The 21,348-nt window shown below is 37.3% G+C and overlaps 1 protein-coding gene across 3 annotated transcripts in view; it reads left to right on the top strand.

Annotated features, from left to right (window-relative positions):
- WDPCP (WD repeat containing planar cell polarity effector) overlaps positions 1-21,348 on the top strand; it is a 180,063-nt gene that overhangs the window by 77,159 nt on the left and 81,556 nt on the right. For all 3 annotated transcript variants that reach the window (XR_011920473.1, XM_072409550.1, XM_072409549.1), the window contains 3 exons: positions 3,691-4,291; positions 7,919-8,107; positions 17,338-17,461. Coding sequence is in view for 2 of the 3 variants with exons in the window: in XM_072409550.1 (XP_072265651.1) it covers positions 3,691-4,291; positions 7,919-8,107; positions 17,338-17,461 (914 nt within the window). In the remaining variant the exon portion in view is untranslated. The remainder of the gene's footprint in view (positions 1-3,690; positions 4,292-7,918; positions 8,108-17,337; positions 17,462-21,348) is intronic.

Here is a 21,348-nt window from a genome sequence, read left to right as displayed (position 1 = left end):
CAAACGAGTGAGTCAAACCAAAAGTAAAACACTGGTAACTTTTCATGTTAAGTTATACATCTTTAAAGTATGGTATTTTTACTACCTTGTGGTTTTTCCTGAACCATGTACAATACAGATTGTTAGCAATGCATGATACTTAAAAACATACTCATAATGTATGGATATGTTTTTTGGTTGCCTTTTTCCCTTTAAATGCTTTAAATATTTTTTTAGGTAGTTTTATTTATAGGATTTTACCTTAGATTAGATAGTAACCTGTTATGCAGTACACTGACAGGTGCAATTAAGTCTTTCAGAAAAGTATGTTTTAGGATGTGCCTAGGTTTAATAAACATTGGCTTGCAGCCATTAAATTCTCAAATCCCAAAGCTTCTGTGTAGTTTATTTTTCTCTTTACAATGTTTGCTTCAACAGTACTGTTTAACGTTTTAATAATTTAAAAGTGTCTAAAATACGTTTTCATTGTATAGCTAGAAAACACAGTAGCTGTTCGGAATGTGAGCCTTAAGCTGTGCCAGAATTTTGATAAAGAAGCCATTAAAACATGATTAAAGGAAAAATCCACTCCACTTTAAGAAAGTAATATAACATTTAGAACTGCTACACAAACCATTTTGTACTTTATTATTAAAAATGTATTATACTCACCAACAAGAGCTCTCATCTTCTTATTGGGTGGGCAGGAAAAACTGTCTATCCACCCTAAATTATTGTATTTTTTCCGGACACTTCCCATTCCAGTCCCAACCCAAACCTGTTGCTCGTTCCAAAAATCTGTCTTTTGCTTTATCTGGAAAAAGAAATCAAGGGTACCGCAAAAGATTAAGTATGCATATAAACATCACGAAGGCTTAGGCATTCCAAATTTCTTAAAGTGCTATCAGACAGCACACATTGCACCTATCACCTCCCTATTCGCAGGTACTGCAGCCCCACTATGGGTCCAAATAGTATGCCATCTGTGTCACTCAGGTGATGTCCAAACACAACAGCATAAGTGTTCACCTCAAACATGTTCTGAGCGTCTGGGTTAGATACTTGAGCAGGCTTATGTCCCCCTACCTGCCGCTACTTACAAATTAACATAATCCCTGTTTCCTCCTGGTTTTGAGTCACCAGCAGTTTTCAGTTGGTGGTCAGTGCATAACAATAACAATGTATATTTACCTTTGGGCAGGGCGGGAGTTTTCAGGTGGGAGGACATTCGCACCACACACCAAGTGCTGGGCAATACATTTTTAAGGTATATCAACTCACACACTGGATCAACTCCCTAACTCATAAACAGGATCTCATGATAAAGTTCACAATATTAGAGCACATATGCCTGAGAACCTCCTTGACCCTAAATTATTTACTATGCTATACTCCACACTTATCGCATTATCAAACACAAAAGTACACTCCTACACATCATAATGGGAAAAAGATCTGAACCTCACCAAATCTGAGGAATGGTTCCACATGTAGGCCAGAACTGCATCTTGTGCTACAAATGTACACATAAAATGTAAACGGCAGTGGAATCAGCCTTCAAAGTTATGATGAGGTGGTATTTGGTGCCTGTCTGACTGAAGCACTTCTCCCGACATACAACAGGATTGTGCTTCAGAGGTTGCAAAGAACAGGAACAGAATTGCATATATGGTGGACCTGTCAGTTTGTCATTAGATTTTTGGGTGAATAGAATTCTGAAGACCCTGTTCTAAAAACACATAAACAGGGAGCCTTGGTTAGCCTTACTACACTTTAAACCTCCAACCTCATCAACACCCAACTCAGATTGTGCGCAAATGTACTCCTTGCAGCGAAACAGACTATAGCCAAAAATTGGGGAAAGCAAATACTCCCATATCATGAAGTGCTCCTACGGGTAGAGGACCCTTTTCTTATGTATCCTCATATGGTTTACCCTTTGATTGTACAATTCTTGTTGAATTGTATGTTAACTATACTGCTTATGCATGTCACTCCCGCCTCCTTTATTCCTGATAAAATTAATAAAAACCTATTGAAAACAAAAATGTATTTTACATTTCAATCTGAAGCAGTTATAATATTTTAAAATTGTTCAAAAGCATCAAATGCAATATGGCAACCTGGAGGTGTATATTATGCCCTCAGAAATGTCATTATCTGCTTGTATGATTGACAAGCATTCCCTGTAATATGAAGGTTTATTTACTTCCAATGGGATGCAAACAATGCAACTCTTCTCATTAGAACACTGTTAGGTAACCAGTGGATTATGGGTTCAGACCCTACCATATGGGAATCAGGTTAAAAAACACATGGTGAAACAACAGCTTTCTCTTTCAATCAGAAAAAGGTATGAATCTGCAACAAAGTTTGTTAAATTCCAAATTGTGTTATCTCCCTTTTTTGCCCATCTCTCCCGCTAAATATGTGTTTTTATCTGGAATTTATTAATTATATACGGTGAAAAAGTAAATCTTTAGAGATTGCTTAGACAACTAGTTTTGAAATATTGACCCCAATATTATTAATATAATTACAGAACTAACAATCCCCAATTTGCTTGCTAAAATACACAAATATATAAAACAATTTCTTATTGCTTTTTCTGTCCTTCTGGTGTAATCTTGATCGTTCAAATTCTTCTGTAGGGAGAACCTGGCCAGAATTTTGCACTCTCATCTTTAATTAATTAATCTACTTAGCATTCTCTTAACTTCAAAAAAGCTATAGCTAAATACCCTCCTTTGAAATCTGCACTATTTATATTTCTGCAAATGAGATCTTACGGTTTGTATTTGCTCTAGGATCTCTCAGCCACTTACTGGTGTAATTCTTTAGACCATATGTTTTCCTCACCACATTTGCCTAAATGAGTAATCTCTAAATTTAGGGTCAGGGTTACTTTGGACTACACAGATCATCATCAGAGACTGTTCAAATGGACTAATGGTTTCTTTGTCAGGTTGCCCTCAGACATTCTTGGAGATTTTATTAAAGCATGGTTGGTTCTCTCTTCAGCCATGTATAAAGAAATGATTTAAATGATGATCCATCATCGTGCCTATGTCTCACCGCATCATACCTTTCTTATGAGCTGCAGACACTCTTCTGATTGCCCCAAATCTATAAGAGGGGAAGCTGACTTATTTCAAAGGTTTTGGGACTGCAACGGGAGATGCCTGGATACTTGGCATATCCTAGCATCATATGTTGAGTCGTCAGATAGATCAAACAATCTATCTACAATAATAAACCTGCCTGATCGCAAACTATAGTGCTGCTTTAATTGCATTCTATCCAAAATACCTATATTTACATTGTACTTGTTAAAAATTTTACACAGTATTTATATAGCAACAACAAAAATATGCAGCACTTTAAAAAGTCAATTCTCCTATCACTAACTGTCCCTCAAAGGGGCTCACAATTTTATGTCCCTACTATAGTCCTTTGTCTTTAATACAGTCTATGGTAAATTTTGTAAGCCAGTTAACCTAACTGCCTGTTTTTGGAATGTGGGAGGAAACTGGAGTACCTGGACATGCAGATAGTGTCCTTCCCAAGATTCGAACCTGAGACCTAGTGCTGCAAAGGAGTGCTAACGACTGAGCCACCGTGCTACCTTATACTTGTACCATATATTTTTATGAACAATTAACATGAGTCCAATAAATATATATTTAATCCTTTGTACGATTACCTTTTTAGGTCTTGAGTTACATCCGCACAGAGGGAGATATTTTTGATGCCGGCTTCAGTGTTACTCAGCCTTACCAAGTGTACACAGTGGAACAATCCACAAACCCAGAGAGTGAACCTATGGCTGATAGCTGCATCTATGAATGTTCCAGGAGCAGACTTCAGTGTGTCTCTGTTACTAAAATTCCTCTCAGTTCCCGGGTAATTAGTTGTGCCAGAAATCTGGCTGAAGACAAACTTGTTCTTGGATGTGAAGATTCCTCAGTTATTCTCTATGAAGCACATAGAAGAGTGACCCTTCTAGCCCAAGCTGAACTCCTACCGGCTCTAATAAGATGGCATCCAACTGGATGTATATTTGTAGTGAGCAACAATCAAGGTGAACTTCAGATCTTTGACATGGCATTGTCACCAATTAAGATCCAGCTAGTTGCTGAAGAATTATCTCCAAGAACTACCTTACAATGCAACAAACATTTTGAAGTGTCCAGCAGCCTGGTGGACATGAGGTGGGCTGTCCCCAGCGGCACAAACGATAGTACAGACATCCATAACCTTCTCTTCTTGAGGTTTAATGGTGGACCATTAGGAGTGATGCATTTCAAGCTTGGTAAGTACTCTTTCGCTTTTTAGTAATAATATGAAATGTAAAACCCATACATGCATCAAACATCACCATAAATGTGTCTTAAAAATAACATGCACATTTTACAGTAGCCGAATGTTGGCCTGTTCTCCTCTAGTCATGGAGTCTCCATTGAGCTTTACTTTAATTGCACATCAAGGCTTGGCCTTTGTAAAAGGTAAGCTGAACTACAGTCCTACCTTCAGTTTTCAGTGTACATTTAAAGCTGCCTAAAATGGACATGAAGTATCTACGCATGGTATCCCAAGCTGACCTGTCCCTGGTCTGACACATCTTGGTAATTGGAATAAGTTTTTTTCAGTCCCTAAAGCTGAACAGCAACACATGTGGACATTACAATAGCTTCCTGTTTTCGGGAAGCTATGCACATCACACACTCAGCTCCTCCTACCAGCCATGATCTGCTTCCGTTGCAGAGACCAAATGATGATATCACTGTCCCTAAAATTAGGTATGTAATAAATAATAAAAGGTTTATTTTCTTATTTCATTACCATGTTATTGAGAAAGGAGTGAACCAAGGAAGGCAAAATATTAGCATCTGGATTTTATTCATTAAAATAGATTGGTATTGTATTGTTATTATAAAAAAAGTTGTATTCTACCCTTGAAAAAAAGTTTATTATAACTACAATGCAATGTATTACATGATGAAGATCCCCTGAAATTACAGTCTGTTTCTTTACACAGGTTGTCAGTGTTGTTTTATTTCACAAGTGCTTAAGTCAACAAAGAATTAGACATTTAAACATGGCCAAATGTACCATGAATTGGCAATGACACTGACCAGTGTCAAACAGCCAGACTCTGAGGCACAACCGTCTCTTTATTGCAGAACAACAACAAGGAAATGTCATTCACCGTGGAATTCCCAGAACACTCATCTGTTTTCTCTCACACTTTGCTTGCTATGCCGGCAGTTAAAATGTGCTCTCTACTTCTTACTTTCATTTTTGGATAGAATTTTTTTTTAGTAAGGAAAAGTGCTCAAAGTAGTTAACCTTGTTGAAATAAAATGGAAAACCTCTTTGCGCATTTTAGGGAAAAATAATTGGTTGCCGTTGGTGTTCAGCAATAAAATGATAGAGTCCAAGAGCAAACACTAAGGGCACTATTTATAAAACAGTGAACCTGACATTCCCTCAAACATTCCCTGGTGTTTAAATGGCAGTAATTGATTCCCACCTTGGCATGTTTGAGGGAATGCCAGATTCCCTGTTTTATAAATAGAACCCTAAGTGATCTTCCTTCTGATTAAAGGGATCCCTTATCATTACTAATGCACAGAAATGCTTGTTTACTTATAGTAGAAATCAAGGTTTAGGTGGCATGCAAATCCTTTGTTGTGTTCTTATACTTGTTGTAGTATGATTTTTGCTGTGCAGATGACCACACATGACTGGCAGTCTAGGAATACCCATAAAATTCCCTGTCCTTATAGATTAGATTCCTGGCATCCAGTGCCCTGTTGTTCCTAACAAACCGGAGACCAAACTTTAAAAAAGATTATTGGTCTGTTTAGCAAAGCTATAGATTTTTAGGAAGATATCCATTCAGAACAGATCTGATAAGGTTGCATTTATAATAATGTCAGCTCATATCAAAAGAATTCTTGGTAGCTTTTGGTATGTTTTTTTTTTTAAAGTAAGACAGAGTAAGAGAGAACAGTCGGAAAATCGGTAACATGAAAAAATACCTTGTCTTGCAAGCTTGCATATTAAGCCAAACATTTGGTGCAGTTCAATAATGACTGTTTCACAGATTATCATACTTATTTATTGTTGTATTATGGAAAATATTAAACTCAACTAATAGGTTTACAGTGCCTTAAAAAGTCCTGTAAATCACCTTACCTTTACAGTTCACTTTACATGTGATTGTTAGTCCTCAGTCCCCTAAGATCGCTCACAACAGCTTTGGAAAAAAAAGGCCCTTGACTTGCTATCTCCAGTACATTTGTGTTCTCATTCAGGCCAGAATAGTCACTGTGCAGGGATTTAGAGGCCTTCCAGCTAATTGCTATCTTGTAAATTTAATTGGACTGCCTCCCTAGGCACTGTTCTTAAATCAATTAGCCTACAAGTTGCCTGTCACCTCTTTCTCCCACGAAGTGTACCATCAAGAGAGGTCAAGCATCTAAAAGGGGAAAGATGTTTCACCTCAACCATCTGAGATTTGCCATATTTTAAAATTCATTGTTTGCATTTAGATAAAGTATTTTTCTTACCAAGGAAGATTATGTTTTTCCTGTCAATTCATTTTTTAAAGTCAGAAAACAGTTACATTGGATCGTTACTGATTTTTGGTTACTGTCTCCTCTGTGTCACTCTAATAAGGTTAAGCAGTTCTGTGGCTGGACTGTCCTTGTTAATGAGATCAATTGACTTTGGGGGATGCATCAACTGATAAATAATAAATCCCTTCCTTATTATTTTACAAGCCTTGTGGTTCTGGTCTTTGCCAATGAGAGCAAGTACCATGAACAGCTAAACTGCAAATAAAACCCCCGCTTTAGATATTAGACAAATGTGATGTCATTTGTGAAACCAGTTTATGTGGAACAAATTGTTACTTTTTGTTACTGAATTGTTACTGAATCCATTGTAACCATTCAACTGCCTTCCACTATCATTCATTATTCTGTATATTGCCAATTGTCTTGCTTACCCTGATCATAAATATGCAGCAACAATATTATTATGGTAATTAAAAAATGATACAACAACAAGAAAATGGTGGGGGTGATGTCCATAATATCTAACCGGACACTTGATTTCATTAGAAATACAACTACTGGAGAATGGCTTGTTCAACTCCGTGTTCTTCCTATGTATGTATATAGTTTCTTGTTACATGCTTGTAGGGTATTTTTTTTTTCTTTGTTAATAAGAATTACCCAACAACCAGAACTCTTTGAAACTATTTTTTTCTAATTTGGAAGTAGAAAGAAGGATTTGACAGGTGACAGGTTGTAGAGTTTTCCAGGAAGGTAGGGGTATATTCCGTAAGAACCAAAACATTTTTTTGTGATCAAATTTAGGAGCCATGTATTGTTTGAGTCAGTAAAATTATTTTTAGTTAACACTTAAAATTGTCTACTTATCCATAGACTAGACCAGCTGGTTTCTGGGTTCTTTAATTAATTTTGGGTTCTTTCTCTAATTCTCTTGTCCATGGAGACATTTGTAGAATTTCTATTTTATTTTGCTTGATATTTATTTGTAAATAAACTAGATTTATGATTTGATACTTTAATAACAGGCCAGCTTCATCCAACCAAAAATGAATTTTTGGTAGTCTGCTCCTCACTGTGCCTGTGTTGTGGAGAAGCTTGAAATAGTTTAGTGCTTTTAGTCCAGACCATGTCACTTTTTGATCTTTTAGTCTTTTTTTGAGTTATATAATTGGAAGAATGATCAATCAATATGTGGCATATGGTACACAGAAACTTGTATTGGGTAAATTGCATTTTTGGCAGATATAAGTAAAAAATAATCCATGTTATGTAATAAAATTTTGTAACACTTTTTTCTTTACTCTTAAATACTAAACACTGATGCAATAACATTGGCTTTGTTATTCTTTTAAAAGGTGCTGTATCAAAAGGACAACTTGGCCCAGTAGAACTGGTTTCACAGTACCTCCGTTATGGTGAAGTAGATGAGGCCATAGGTATACTGAGCTGCATGAACTGGAATACTGCTGGTCAGCCGTGCTTTGCATGTATGAGTGCCATTGTCAACCATCTGCTGAGACAGAAACTTACTGCAGAAAAAGAAGGTAAATTATGATTTATTTTCCTTTTACATCACACAGAAATTGTTCATTTTCAGTGTGTTTGTTTTTTGCATAGGTATACATATATTTCCTCTGTAAGTTTTGTTTATATTATGTGCATATAGTGCATATCAAACCACAGTATTTCCTAAAGACCCCAAAGCTGTTTTTCAGTTACTATAGACAACTGTTATTGCTGGTTATTTTTTCTGGTTTTTTTTTGGTTATTGCTCTGTTTTTTTCAGGACTGGGAATAGCAGTTTTAGGGTTCACCCAGAGTTCCACTTACTGGTAAAAAACTTGTATCTTCTCTTGAACATACAGATACAATAGTTTTCAGGGCAATTAATTACCTTTATACTGCAGCTCTTTCCTGAACAGGGAAATCTGCTTGGAGAAGCATTTAGTAGAATTGGTATTGCAGTTACTAATGCTATAACCCATGTTAAATTTAGCAAATGTCTCACTAAGTGCTTTTGTGTGTGGTGCTATTCTGATCCACATGTTTCTGTTCTGGGTTTTGTGAAATGTGTTAGGCTATGTACACACATCAGATGAGTCTCATCTGATAATCGCCTCAGGCTGATATCAGACGAGAATCTGGCGTGTGTACAGCGCTTGTTGTCTGAACGACCGCCCAGGCAGATCCACAGACGAGGAGCGATTGTAATGAAAGTGAAGGGGAGAGAGCGCAGCGGGGTACTGCTCTGTTGTTCCCCCCCACCCCTCTCCATAGAGCAGAATGGCACTCATTCTTGCATTGTGCAGTCGTTTATCATTAGAAAGAATCATGAAAGATCGTTTCCAACAGCAAATATTGCACATGTGTACATAGCCTTGGACTTTTACACATCTCCACTTTAAAATATACCGTTGTACCACAGACGTACATTCTATTTAATTTGCTGTATGGGTTGCTTGCAAGTTACCAAATCGCAGGATAGCAAAAACACAGTTTAATTATCTCTAATTAGTGTTAATGAAAAGTACAGAGTAAAGATTGGAGCAAATGACTGCCGTTATCTGAAAGGCTGTTTTTCCTTATCAGGGACCCTTAGTTAATTACTTAATAATAACTTGTACAGGCAATGAGGATATTAAAGTGATAATAACATCTGAATGTGTTTACAGGTCACTACATTTACTCTGCTATTCACAGTGCCCTTTAATAGGCACACTAGGACTTTATAATGCATTGCAGTGTTTATACAAAAAGACAGAAAACTTGTATCTGCATAGGAGTGTACACTGAAATTAGATTTAGCTAGGTTACCTAAAGCTAAGGAATCACATCCTTATCTACTGTGAAGGACAGTAGGTTTGTGAGGTTTGTGGAAGTCTGTAGAGGTTACGAGCGCTTAAAAACACAGAACCCTTAAAAACACAGAACCCTTAAAAACACAGACATGTCCTTTATTGAAGAAGGAACAGGCAATATCCCTTCTGCAAAATAATACCCTTACCTCCCTGGTTGCAGTTTTTTTTTTAAATACGCTCACTTGTCTGTTCTGTTGCGGGCACTGACATTTTCATTCTCGTTCTCTTTCTGGTTCTGATCTTTGGCCGTCTTGAGTGGCCAGTCTCAAATGAATGCATGCGGGAGTTCATTAAGTCCCAGAAGCCCGGGGGATGTTGGATACGCAGCAAATCCTGACATAATATTTTTTTAAAGTAAGATCAGGTAGGTGAGTGTTTTTTTAAAGCAGAAGGGACATCACCTATCCCTTCTGCAATATTGAACCTGCCTGGTTGCAGATTTTTTTTGTTTTTGCAAAACCATTTTTCCATCTGAACATACATGCACTATTTACTATTACAACCCTTAAAGGCATGCTTCATTAAGGCAGCCCACTCACCTAGAACAGGTTGACAGCGCACCATAATGCACAGAAAAACTGCATTAAATGCAGTAAAATGCATTTTATTCTTTGTTATCATGTGAATGGACCTTAATAGTATCGGGTCATATTAATTTATGAAGCAGAGCTGAGAAGTACTTGAGTACTTGAAGTGTTTTTCACTCATTATCAGCTTGAAATATGCATGGCCAGCTTCAGCCCTTAACTTCAAGGCTTGCACTTTACTTAGATATTACCTGTTGCATGTTAACTGCTGTGCAACAACAATTCTACAGTACAGGATCCATGGAAGGATTTGGTAGAATTCAGATAGCCATAAGTAAAAACAAAATAAACAGGCATACTCAAATTTCAGATAATAATCTCTAGTTTTGTCCTGTTGATGGTAAAATAATGAGAGATTGTCACTTTGACTGTTATTTTAATGTTCTGTTTAAACTGCCCATATGAAATCAATTGCATTTTGTGTGGCAGAAAACGTGCCATTAAAAACCAGTATAAGAGAATGTTAGCTAGTCAGAGTTAATTCCCACTGTGTTCCTTAAACCGCTGTTATTTCTGTGTGCTTATTACAAAGATGAGAGCTCCATGACACCAATAGGAGCTTCAGATGCAAACGCATTTGTTTTCAGTTCTGAGTTATTATGTCTAAATCTAACAATTTTGAAATGCACAGTAATTTGTTTTTCTTTTTATTAGAGGAACCTAGTGAGGCCTTTTTATTTAGAGGGATGTAACGGTTATCTCTAAGATCTGTTCTCCTCCGACAGCACCCAGCTGAGTTTTCTAATGAATCTGGAACTATAGAAGTAGCGACACTGATTTCTAGTAGGTCGGAACATCCAGTGATACAAAACATGCTGTCAGGAAAAAAGCAAAAGGCAAGGGAGCCGGCCGTTTTCTAGAAGAAATAAAATCGCTGCATACAGTTCACGTTTAATCTAAACTGACTGCTGCTTTGTTAAAAAAAAATGAAAATAAAAAGCTTGATTTTTAGCTTATCTTGCCTTACATGCAGAGTATTGGAAATTAGTATCTTATCACCTATTTGACTTCTTGCTTGACTAAATTGAGATGTTTTTTGTATTGAAATAATTGCTGTATAATTAATTGACAATTACTGGCTTTGAGATGGCCATTAACACTTGGAATTTTGACTTGGCTCAAGCTGCGAATTAGGCGGGCCAGAAATTAAATTCTTTTTACTTACACAAGCGTAGCTAAATCTGAGACTGTTCCCACCGACACCCCTTCTGAGGTTAAAGGTATATGTTAACTACTTGGATGTGTTTATTGTACAGTTTGAGATTTACATTTGAAATTTGATTGGGTAAATAAACTATTGCTTGCCATTTTCCCAAAGTTTAGTTGATATACTGTTTTATTTTTACTTTTCTTTGCTAGGTATTTTGCGTTGCCCACCACTGCAAGATTGCTCAGCTTTAATTGCAGTTCAGTTTAACCTTGAAATGTATAACAACATTGACTAATAGGATGTCCATTAGTAATATCTAAAGGAGTCGTTCCCACAAGATGACAGTGGTTTGCCCATTGCTACATATACACAATCCACTAATGTAAATGGACATAAATATATTGCTTTATGCAATTCCCACCATTAAATGCTATTGCCATGCTGCATGCTGTATTTTTGTGTTCTGCATTTTGCTCTCTAATATCCTAAATATCTCTAAAATTGTTCTAAAAACTCATATTGGCATACTCAAAAATACACTATGGTCTTAATAATCTCTCACAGATATAAAATAATATTAAAGACGAGTCATTTGCTCTCAAATACAACAAAACCACAGCAATGGTATGTTTTTGGATCTGAAATCATTAGAGAAGACTGTTGCACTGAAATCAATAGAGGATAAGGTGCCACTGAAAATAGGGTATCAATGGAAATAATTTGAAGAGGATGTGCCACTGAAATTATTAGAAGAGATAAGCAAAAAAATTAAAAGAGGAAATACCACTGAAACTATTGGAAGAGGCTGTGTTACCTAAAACATAGGGAAGACTGTGTTACTGAAATAATTAGTAGAAACTGTGCCACTGAATTTAATAAAATAGAAATGTTTCCTCCTAAATAATTGGAGGAGAGTATGTTACAGAGCTTTTTAAATTAAGGCTGTGCCACTTACATCATTAAAGGAGACAACACCACTCAAATCATTTAGGAAGGCTATGCCACTTAAATTTGAGGAGTGTACCACCGAAATTGTTTCGGGAGGCTTTGTCACTGAAATCTTTAGGGCTGGGGGGGCTGTTCCACTGAAATAATTAGAAAACCCTGTGACGTATAATTCATTGAAGAAGGCTGTGTTATTGACATAATTATTAGAAGCCTTGGAAATTATTGTAGCAGGATATGCTCTGAGTTCATTAGAAGAGGCTGTGCCTCCCAAATCAGTAGAAGAAAACTTTGCCATGAAAATCTTACTGGGAGGCTGCCTACTGACATCATGAGGATCTGCCATTGAAAATGGTTAAAGTAGAATGTGCCACTGAATTCAACATAGGTGGATGCACCACCAAAATCATAAAAGGAGGATATTACACTGATATCATTAGAAATTGGCATGCCAATATTTCATTAGAGGTGGATGCACCAAATAATTCATTAAAGGAGGTAATGGCACTGACAAATTTTGGACAGCCTGAAATGGCAAAAAGGCTGTGACACTAAAGAAGTTTTCATGACATTCTCATACAGAAGGTTTGACTTTCCTATTCTCTTCTGGTATGTAGATATCGTTGCATTGAGTGTTTAGAGCATGAAGAATTATCTTTGACTGTGGAGGCACCTAACGGCACAGTTTCCCATTTACTGGCATGCATGATTTGGGCAATTGGGCTATTAAGGGGCTCTTAATATAGAGTTAAATGTCTCTGATATCTGACTAGTATCTGGCTACAAGCAAACTCAAAATGTCAGTAAGTAAAAAAAAAAGAATATGCAGTACATATCTGCCAAACATGCACATGTCCAGTACTTTATCTCCTCAAAGACCCTGTAAGAAAGAAAAACGCCTTTGAATCTGCTAGAAACCACTCGGCTCCTCAGTTCTGTTGTGGATTGACAAAACACAAACTTCTGCTGAATGTTGGCAGCCCTGCCCAATATTTTTCCTAAACTGCTCAACCATTCCTATTGTCGGATCTCCACAATAAGAAGCTTGCATTATTGATCATACGATGTAGAATTCATGGTCAGGTAAAGAAAAAGCCAGGTAAAGGGTTGAGTAAACTTTTCAAAGCTCTGCAGATATAATAAAAGAAAAGGTAATAGGACTCTCCGGATATAAAACACATTCAACTAAGTAAAAAGACAAATAGATGAAAATTTAATCAAGGATGAGAAAATGTCATGTGAAGAAAGATGGGGCATACAGACCCAGGAGACATCTCAGTAGGACTTCCTATTTCAATCAGGAGTGGGCAGAAATCCCACTTCTCGATGTTCCTTCTGATAGATCTGCCTGTCTGTGACCTAAGATTACTATTCCCTTATGATGGGATTAGTTGGCTATGAAGTGGTCACAATGCACCTCAGTGTGCAGCATCTACTTGTCCAAAGGTTGTCTTATGTTCTTTAAATTTTACTCTCATGAGCCCAAAATATTTTGTCTTATAAGTTTACCCAGAAAGTGATATTTCTCCAATTAAAAATGTCAGTGCCACATTAGTGTACATATTGCTAAGCCGCAATAGCCACCTATTGGGCCCTCAAGCAGGAGTCAGATCAGAGAGGCCAAGATAATTAAGGCAACATAAAGAACCAAAAACACTGTCAAAACAAAATTCTGAAAGCAAATCTCTACAGTACTTTATACTGTACTTTCAAATATTTAATAAATTGTAAAAACGTAATATAGAATTAACAATGTATCTAGCACAAATAGCAATCAGCGCTTAATTTTGACAGTTCATATATGAAATATTTTTAATTCATTGTAATGCAGAATTGTATTGGCTGATGCTATAGTCAATATCATCAATACAAGCAAAATGTATACTCAGTGCTACTCAACACAAAAGAGAAACTCTCATAATAGACCACTGCTGAGCTGAGAAATATAGAGTTGTTAGCAGTCAATGTGAAGCAGGCTGGTTCAATAGCACTAGCAGACAAAACAACGTCACATGCAGAGTTTAAAGTTGGAACAGTAGTGAGATGCGAGAATCTTAAGAGAAACTGCCAAAATAGTAAGCCACTGGCTTTAAAGCTCTTCTGTCAGACATGAGATGCAAGCTTTAGTTTTTCTTACAATGGAATACGACAGGCGCTGGAGGTACTCATGTAACACCAACTCCATATCTGTCTGTAATAATTCTATCAAACCTTCTTAAAAAACCTATTGGATTCACAAAAATCGTAGTTTTAAAGAATATGTGATTCCAATAAATAACTCTCCTATATTGTAACATAAAGATTCAAAGGTTGTTGACAATGTTTTTTTTTAATAAGCAACCAACAATAAGACAAAAAGAGAAGATTTATGCAAACATATGACACTAAACCAATGTGATACCTAGTACAGAGCATAAAAAAAATGCACAGACTCTATAAATACAGACTGACACATAGTATCATAAAACGGCACAATATATGTAATGCAAACCCATTCCTTTGGTGTCAGACAGTCATGTGACAACATCAGCCAGATATGTGCACAAGTCAAAAATTAAGAACTTCGTTGGTTCCTGTTTTTTTCGAAAAGAAAGAGAGAAAGATGAAGAAGAGAAGAAATAGGAAGATAATAGAAAAAGAGAAAAGAGAAGGATGGGAACAAAGGGGGAGGTAGGGAAGGGTAGGGGTATGGGAGGTAGGGGCAGGAAATGACCCAAATCTTTGTAAAATTAGTCAGAAGGTCAAAGCAACCGTCTATAGTCAGCAGAGCTCCTAAAATAATCCCAGTCAAACCAGGTGTGTACCGGTCTCTGTGATGGCTGCTCCCCTGGTTTTGTTAGTTCTTCTATGTATTGTATGTCATTCACTCTGGTAATCCATTGTTTAAGTGTAGGTGGGGCAACATGCTTCCATAACGGGGGAATTCATGTCTTAGCAGCATTCAATAAGTGGCGCAGTAGGGAGCGTTTATATCGCTTCTTTGAAATTGCGGAAACATGTAATAGTGCTAGCTCTGGCCTCTCCTAAATAGATATCCCTGTCAACTTGTTATTAATCCTAGCAACCCCCCCCCCAAAAAAAAATGCCACTACGGGGCAGCTCCAGAAAATATGTAGTAGAGTGGTGCCTGCGTGTTTACCACATCTCCAACACTAGAGCTTACATAGAGTTTACATGCTGGTAGATTCTAGCCAGTAAATCTGGAGTCCTATACCATCTGGTAGTAGCTTATAATTTGTCTCTTGTCTCTCGCCATTGCTAATAGAGGCCTTGTGTCCATAATACAGAATACGCTCTACCTGTTCATCAGTAAACCTGGAGAGAAACAAGCGTGTTGGGTCATCACCTGCCGTCAGCAGCATTTTATATGCATAAGACAAGATACCTTTCAGAGGGTCCGCAGGCATACACAAATTCTCCAGAGGGGTGAGGGGTCTATCGAAAGTCTGAGCAGATGACAACGAGGAGATAAAATACTGAAACTGTACTCTTCTCCAAATATTTAGTGGAGGAAGGGAATGGTCCATTTGAATCTGCCCAATCACAATCCAGGGAGATTAGGGGGCTGCATAAAAAGTATAGCTCGGAAAATACCCTTTTCAATCCAGTGCTTAAAGACCACGTCTTTCCTACTAGTACGAAAGTCAGGATGGCCAAGTATAGGGGACATCAGGGAGGGGAATGTCTCAGTTCCCTCCCTGCAGAAGTGTTTAGTCACTACTTTCAAAGTTTCTCCTAATGAAGGATGACAATGAAGAGAGCTGCAAGCTTCCAAAGGGGACCACGCAGCAGTACTCAACAGTATGGGAGATAGTGAGTCTTCCAATCTCACCCAACCCTTAAAACTTGTGTGTCTGCACCAATCCACCAGACGGGTCAGATGTACCGCCCTGTGGTACAAAATCGGGTCAGGGAAAGCCAACCCACCCCTGTCCTTCGGGAGTCGCAATAATAATTTGTTAATCCTAGGAGGACAAATGTTTTTAAATATACAACTTTCAGTAAAATAGTACCTGGTAATCCTCCCATGATGGTGCTTGTTCAGACATATCCTGTTTTGTAGTAGCAACACTTTGTGTGTCTGAATTGCTTTCCTGTGTTATCACCTTGCCACATGCACTCTCAATGTGGGCTGTTTGTGGTCATGTTAATGCACATATCACCATGATGAAACCCAACATAAGCACTGACATGCAGATGCCCTCGGAGCAAGTAAATCCGGAAATGGCTATGAATATTCTTGAGTTTGGCATCACTGAAATGTATCAATGGGTAGAAAAAATATAAAAAAAAATGTTCTTATAAAAAAAAATAACATGGCATTAATTTTTAATACACTGTGCTTAATTGAACCAAATATAAAGTATCCATTTTAATTAGAACTTGGTGATATGGTTTAATTCAACTCGCCCAAAATCTCTATTTTTGTCTGTGAAGGTTGTCAGTCAATGTATAGATTACTAACTGTCAGAAAGCCAATGTGTGCACTAGATACCAATCATATTACTCACCTCCTACCAATCGTTTAGTAAACATAGCTGTACTTACCTTTAGCTTTGTCCCTGGCTACTATTATATTAACAGATAATATTACAAAGATAAAGCATTAATATCATAAAGCATATGTCAGCCATTTTCAGTCAGGTTTTATGATACCCTCAGGTTCCTTTAGTAGTTACCAGGGTCTCCCAGGGCTGATTGACCTCCCATAAGATGGTGCCCAGAGAGTTTTGGGGACAACACCATTTGGCAGAGCCAGCTGCATGACATTGATGATCTTTTTAGCTAAAAGTGACATTTTGACCACTGATATATGAAGGGATGGAGGGTATTGTTCCTTTTGGCAACCAATGTAAATATTAATATTGTTGTTATCAAATATTAAACTGTACTTATAAAGCTCAAACATATTAAGCAGCGCTGTACATTAAAAAGTGTTTGCAAATGACGGACATACACAAACAATGACACAGGAGTAGGAGAGGAGCCTGCACAAATAGCTTCCAATCTAAGAGGTGGTGGAAAGTAGCACACAAGATGATGAATACAGAATGGTGGGTAAGTAGAGAGGGTTTAAGAGAGAGAAAAAGATGGGTAGGCAGACTTAGGTTTTAGGGTTTTGTGCAGAAGCAAGACTAATAGAATGAGGAAGAGAGTTGGAGGCTTTCTAATGGGTAAAAGGCGTGGGAAAGGCTGATTTTTATTATTAGCTGCTATTTGTTTTTACTCAACAGCTCAACTAGAGGCTTGCCTTGGAACCTTCTATTCTCCGGGCCGCCCATTGATGGACGCAACCATCATGGAATACAGAGATCCGATAAGCAGATATGCACGAAGGTTTTTCCACCATCTTCTAAGGTAAACAGCAGTGCACACTTTTCTCTTTTATATAATATTTGTGAAACAATAACTGTAAAAAATTGGCTATGAATTTCAGGGTTTCAGATTCACTGGTTTCTAAATAAACCCCTTGGTGCATGGGAAGTAACCATTTTTTGTTATTACATTTGATTTACAGCAACATATTATATGTAGTAAACTCATAATATCTTCAGCATTGATATTATATTCATTCCATATATCATTTTATTTTGGTAGGAAACATCTATTACTGACTAGTAAGGTGTCACTGCAACCTTGGAATACTGGGAAATGTAGTAATTTCTGCAATATTTAATACAAGGAAAAACATTTTTGTTTGCACTACTTGTCCCCAGAGACACAAGAAGTAAAGCTGCGTACACACTTCCAATTTTTATCGTTGGAAATGAACGACGAACGAACGACGAACGATCGATTGGTCAAAAATCGTTCGTAAAAAAAGTAACCAACGCCAACGAACGAGAATAGTCGCTGGAAATGAACTGTGGCACTTCATCCTGTTTCTTCCAGCGGAGTTCTTCATCCTGTTCCACTGCGGCACTTGATCCTGTTTAGTTCAAAGTTACTTACCTTTCAGTCAAGTATAAATATTTCAACACACACCAATTCTTTACCCAAAAATTATTAGAGTCTAAACAATTTTGTAAATAAAAAAAAAATATTTACCTTTTTTACACTTTTTTTTGATTATCCTTTTCAATGCCCGCAGCTCGCTTCTTGCCTCGCGCACCGTCTGAGCCACCTCTTTCCATCTCTGCTCCAATGCCTCCAGTTTGCACATAATTTCTTCCTTTGTAGAAACTGTTTAGGATTAAAAAAGAATATTAGGTACACATATATTGTGCACGTCACTTCCTGTATCGCTCAAACGATCGCATCTATTGTGTGTACAATATCTGCGAACGATCGTGTCGTTATCTGCATGTACAGGATCGGTGCTATACGATCGTTCGCCGATATCGTGCAGGATCGTTCGTCGTTCGTTTACCAACGATAATTATTGGAAGTGTGTACGTAGCTTAAGAAGATATGTCTTGCATATATATATGTCGTGATATGCAAAATATCACCTCTGGCATTTGTTGTGAGAACATCATGTCACACTGGGTTCAGTGGTACATCTTGTGATAATTTCATTTTCATGAACATTTTATTAAATGCAAGAGTCCATTAGGATCCCAATGCCACAAAATAATTTGTCTTACCGCAATGCATGTTAAAGAAGAACCACCATGGGCACCGCCATCATCTTTCTTCTACTCTTCCTTAATTTGATTTTTGGCCATCTTGATTGGTCATGCCAGGTTGACAAAGCTCCTGGCGCGGGAGTTCCTTCACTCCCAGCAGCCATAGGGGAACCCCTGGTATGCCGGGTATCATGGCAACCAACAGCCCAGTGAATCTTGAAGAAGAGAAGGTGATGGGTAGGTAGCTAAATGCTTATTGCAAAAGGAAAAATCGCCTTTCCCTATCTGCAATAAAGCACTTCCTGGCCCCAAATTTTTAAAAGTGGAACTTTTGTTTTACTTTAACACGCACCATAACCACAGTGAAAATCTGACTGCAACCTAGGTATTTGTATTTATTTATGCATATAACAGATTGTTTAGAAAAATGTATATACAACTAAGAGGTTTGTTAATACATTTACCTATGTCAAAGGATATATGAGATTAGGTGACCTGCACCAAGAGAATGCAGTAAAGAGAAGCTTTTATAAGGAATACACATACATGATGATATGATTGATTCTGTATTGATCAAAGATTACCATTGGGAATTTTATTAATTATAAAACCCATCTTTTAGGAGTTTTGTAGGTTGGAATACTGCTTTTACATGTATAAAGGAGTGATAACAATCGAGCTATGATGTGCACGTGACTAATTAATTTCTACAGCTGTACCCTAACCTTTAACACCAAATGACTGGCTTTCTTGTGCGGCACTATTAATTTATTCTCATTATGGGATGTGCCGCCTGGTAGGCTGCCAACATATTTGGTCAAGCTTCAGTCAACCTATTTGATAAAAGGAATTATTCTGAGAAGCATGTGTAGTCATGTGATTATTTCTGTAGTGAGCACCGCCAGGGTCACAAATGTGCTTTTTCTCTCTAGAGTAAACTCCACTTAATGCAGAAATGTAATGTACATTTTATCTCTGCCTATACCTCTTCCCGGCCTGGCACTTCCAAAGTTCAGTCATCTGTACATGGCTGTGGGGTCTACTTATTAAAAGCTCACAATACACTGCTCCATTTTTCCCCTAAAATCATTAGTTTGCTGTTTCCAATTAGTAGGTTTCTACTTCTAGATCACTCCAGTTTTTTGGGGCATTTAGTAATAATGAAACTCAACACATTTATAATGTGGAGAAATTGAAAATTGTTGTAAAAATGCTGTAAAACATATATTTTTATATTTTTTATATTTTTATATTTAGATTCAGATTTAGGTGGATCCTATTTGTCTCCTTCTTCAAGGAGTGCCTAGAGCTTGATTCTGAGAATGGGTTGGACTGCAGGATAACTCCATCTGTCCATCTGCTAGATGTCACTAGCATTGCATTTAGGATTGCCAAACAATTAGAGAGGAACAATTTGTAGGGGAGATTCATAGTTTGTTTCAGTGCAGAGGTAGGGGCAGGCAGAAGAAAAGGGCATTAGGAGAATCAGGTTGTCAACAATAGCAGCAGATCAGAAGACAATAATTATTCAGGAATCTAAACTGCTACTAAATTTAGATCTCTTCTTGAAGAATGGGTAGTAGAAGAACTAAATGATTAAAGGTAAATTCCCAAACTTAAGGCAATGAAATTCATTGCCCAGTGAGTCATGGTGGGAATCAGATTTAAAAGTGAATTCCAGAAACATAAATATTACAATTTGAATAAGTAATGTAATTCTTCAAATGATATATATTACCAGTATTTTCTGAATATATTCTAATATAGGTATGTGGATCTGTTTTCATTTTAACTTCCAAAATTTCCAATACTGAAAGAGCAGTCAGCACCAATCAGACTCCTCTGCACTGCATATTGCTTTAAAGTCATTCTGGAAGACAGAGGAAGAGCAAAGTGATAACCTCATCTGTGTGTTGCTGGACCTTCATTGTCCAGTTCAATCTGTAAGGCTTAACTAAACCCAAAAAATGTATTTTAATTTTTCTTACTAGTAATTTTGTCTGGTGGTTGCTTAAGTTTTTTTTTCTTCATGCGTTTTAAATTAATTCTGAGGACCCGTTCAGCGAAATTCTTCCTGTCTGGGGTTCTTTAGTTCACAGAGGTGCTGATAGTGCTTCAGTGAATCTGTGAGAAGTTACAAGCTTGCTAGTTTTCTGGCAGTATCAACCTTTTTTTTTGGTTTTTTAATATCAAACATATTCAGCAAAAAAATTTTCATTGCATACTTAAAAGCGGACCTAAACTCAAAAAAAGAAAGTCACCAGGAGGTAGAGCTAATTGACAAAAGACACATTGTAGGTTTTTTTTTTTTGTAGCCCTGCACACAGGTGAATTTGTGCCATAATCAGCAAGTATAGTTACTCTTTAATAGATCAAAGGTAGCAATTTATTAAGGTGTACATATAAATAAACCGGTGTATCGAAATTCAAGCTCAACCTTCTAGCTGTACTGCCTGCAAGGAATGGCTAAACAGAACTGCAAAGCTTATGGTAGTTAAAACTGTTCTGTTTATTCAGCTTTCTTTCTGCTGGAGCTTCAAATCTAATAGAAGTTAACTTTGTGCTGTAGGATGACCCTGTCGCAGACCTTAAAACCATCCAGCAGATGGCAAAGGTGAGCAGCAAGCACAGTATTTCTGCCTAACCTAGGCGAGGTCATGGGGTGAGCAGGGGGTA

This window comes from Pyxicephalus adspersus, chromosome 4 (assembly GCF_032062135.1).
Source record: "Pyxicephalus adspersus chromosome 4, UCB_Pads_2.0, whole genome shotgun sequence".
Lineage (NCBI taxonomy): Eukaryota > Metazoa > Chordata > Amphibia > Anura > Pyxicephalidae > Pyxicephalus > Pyxicephalus adspersus.
The sequence above is the reverse complement of the archived record's forward strand: the minus strand, read 5'-3'. Positions and strand labels throughout refer to the sequence as shown.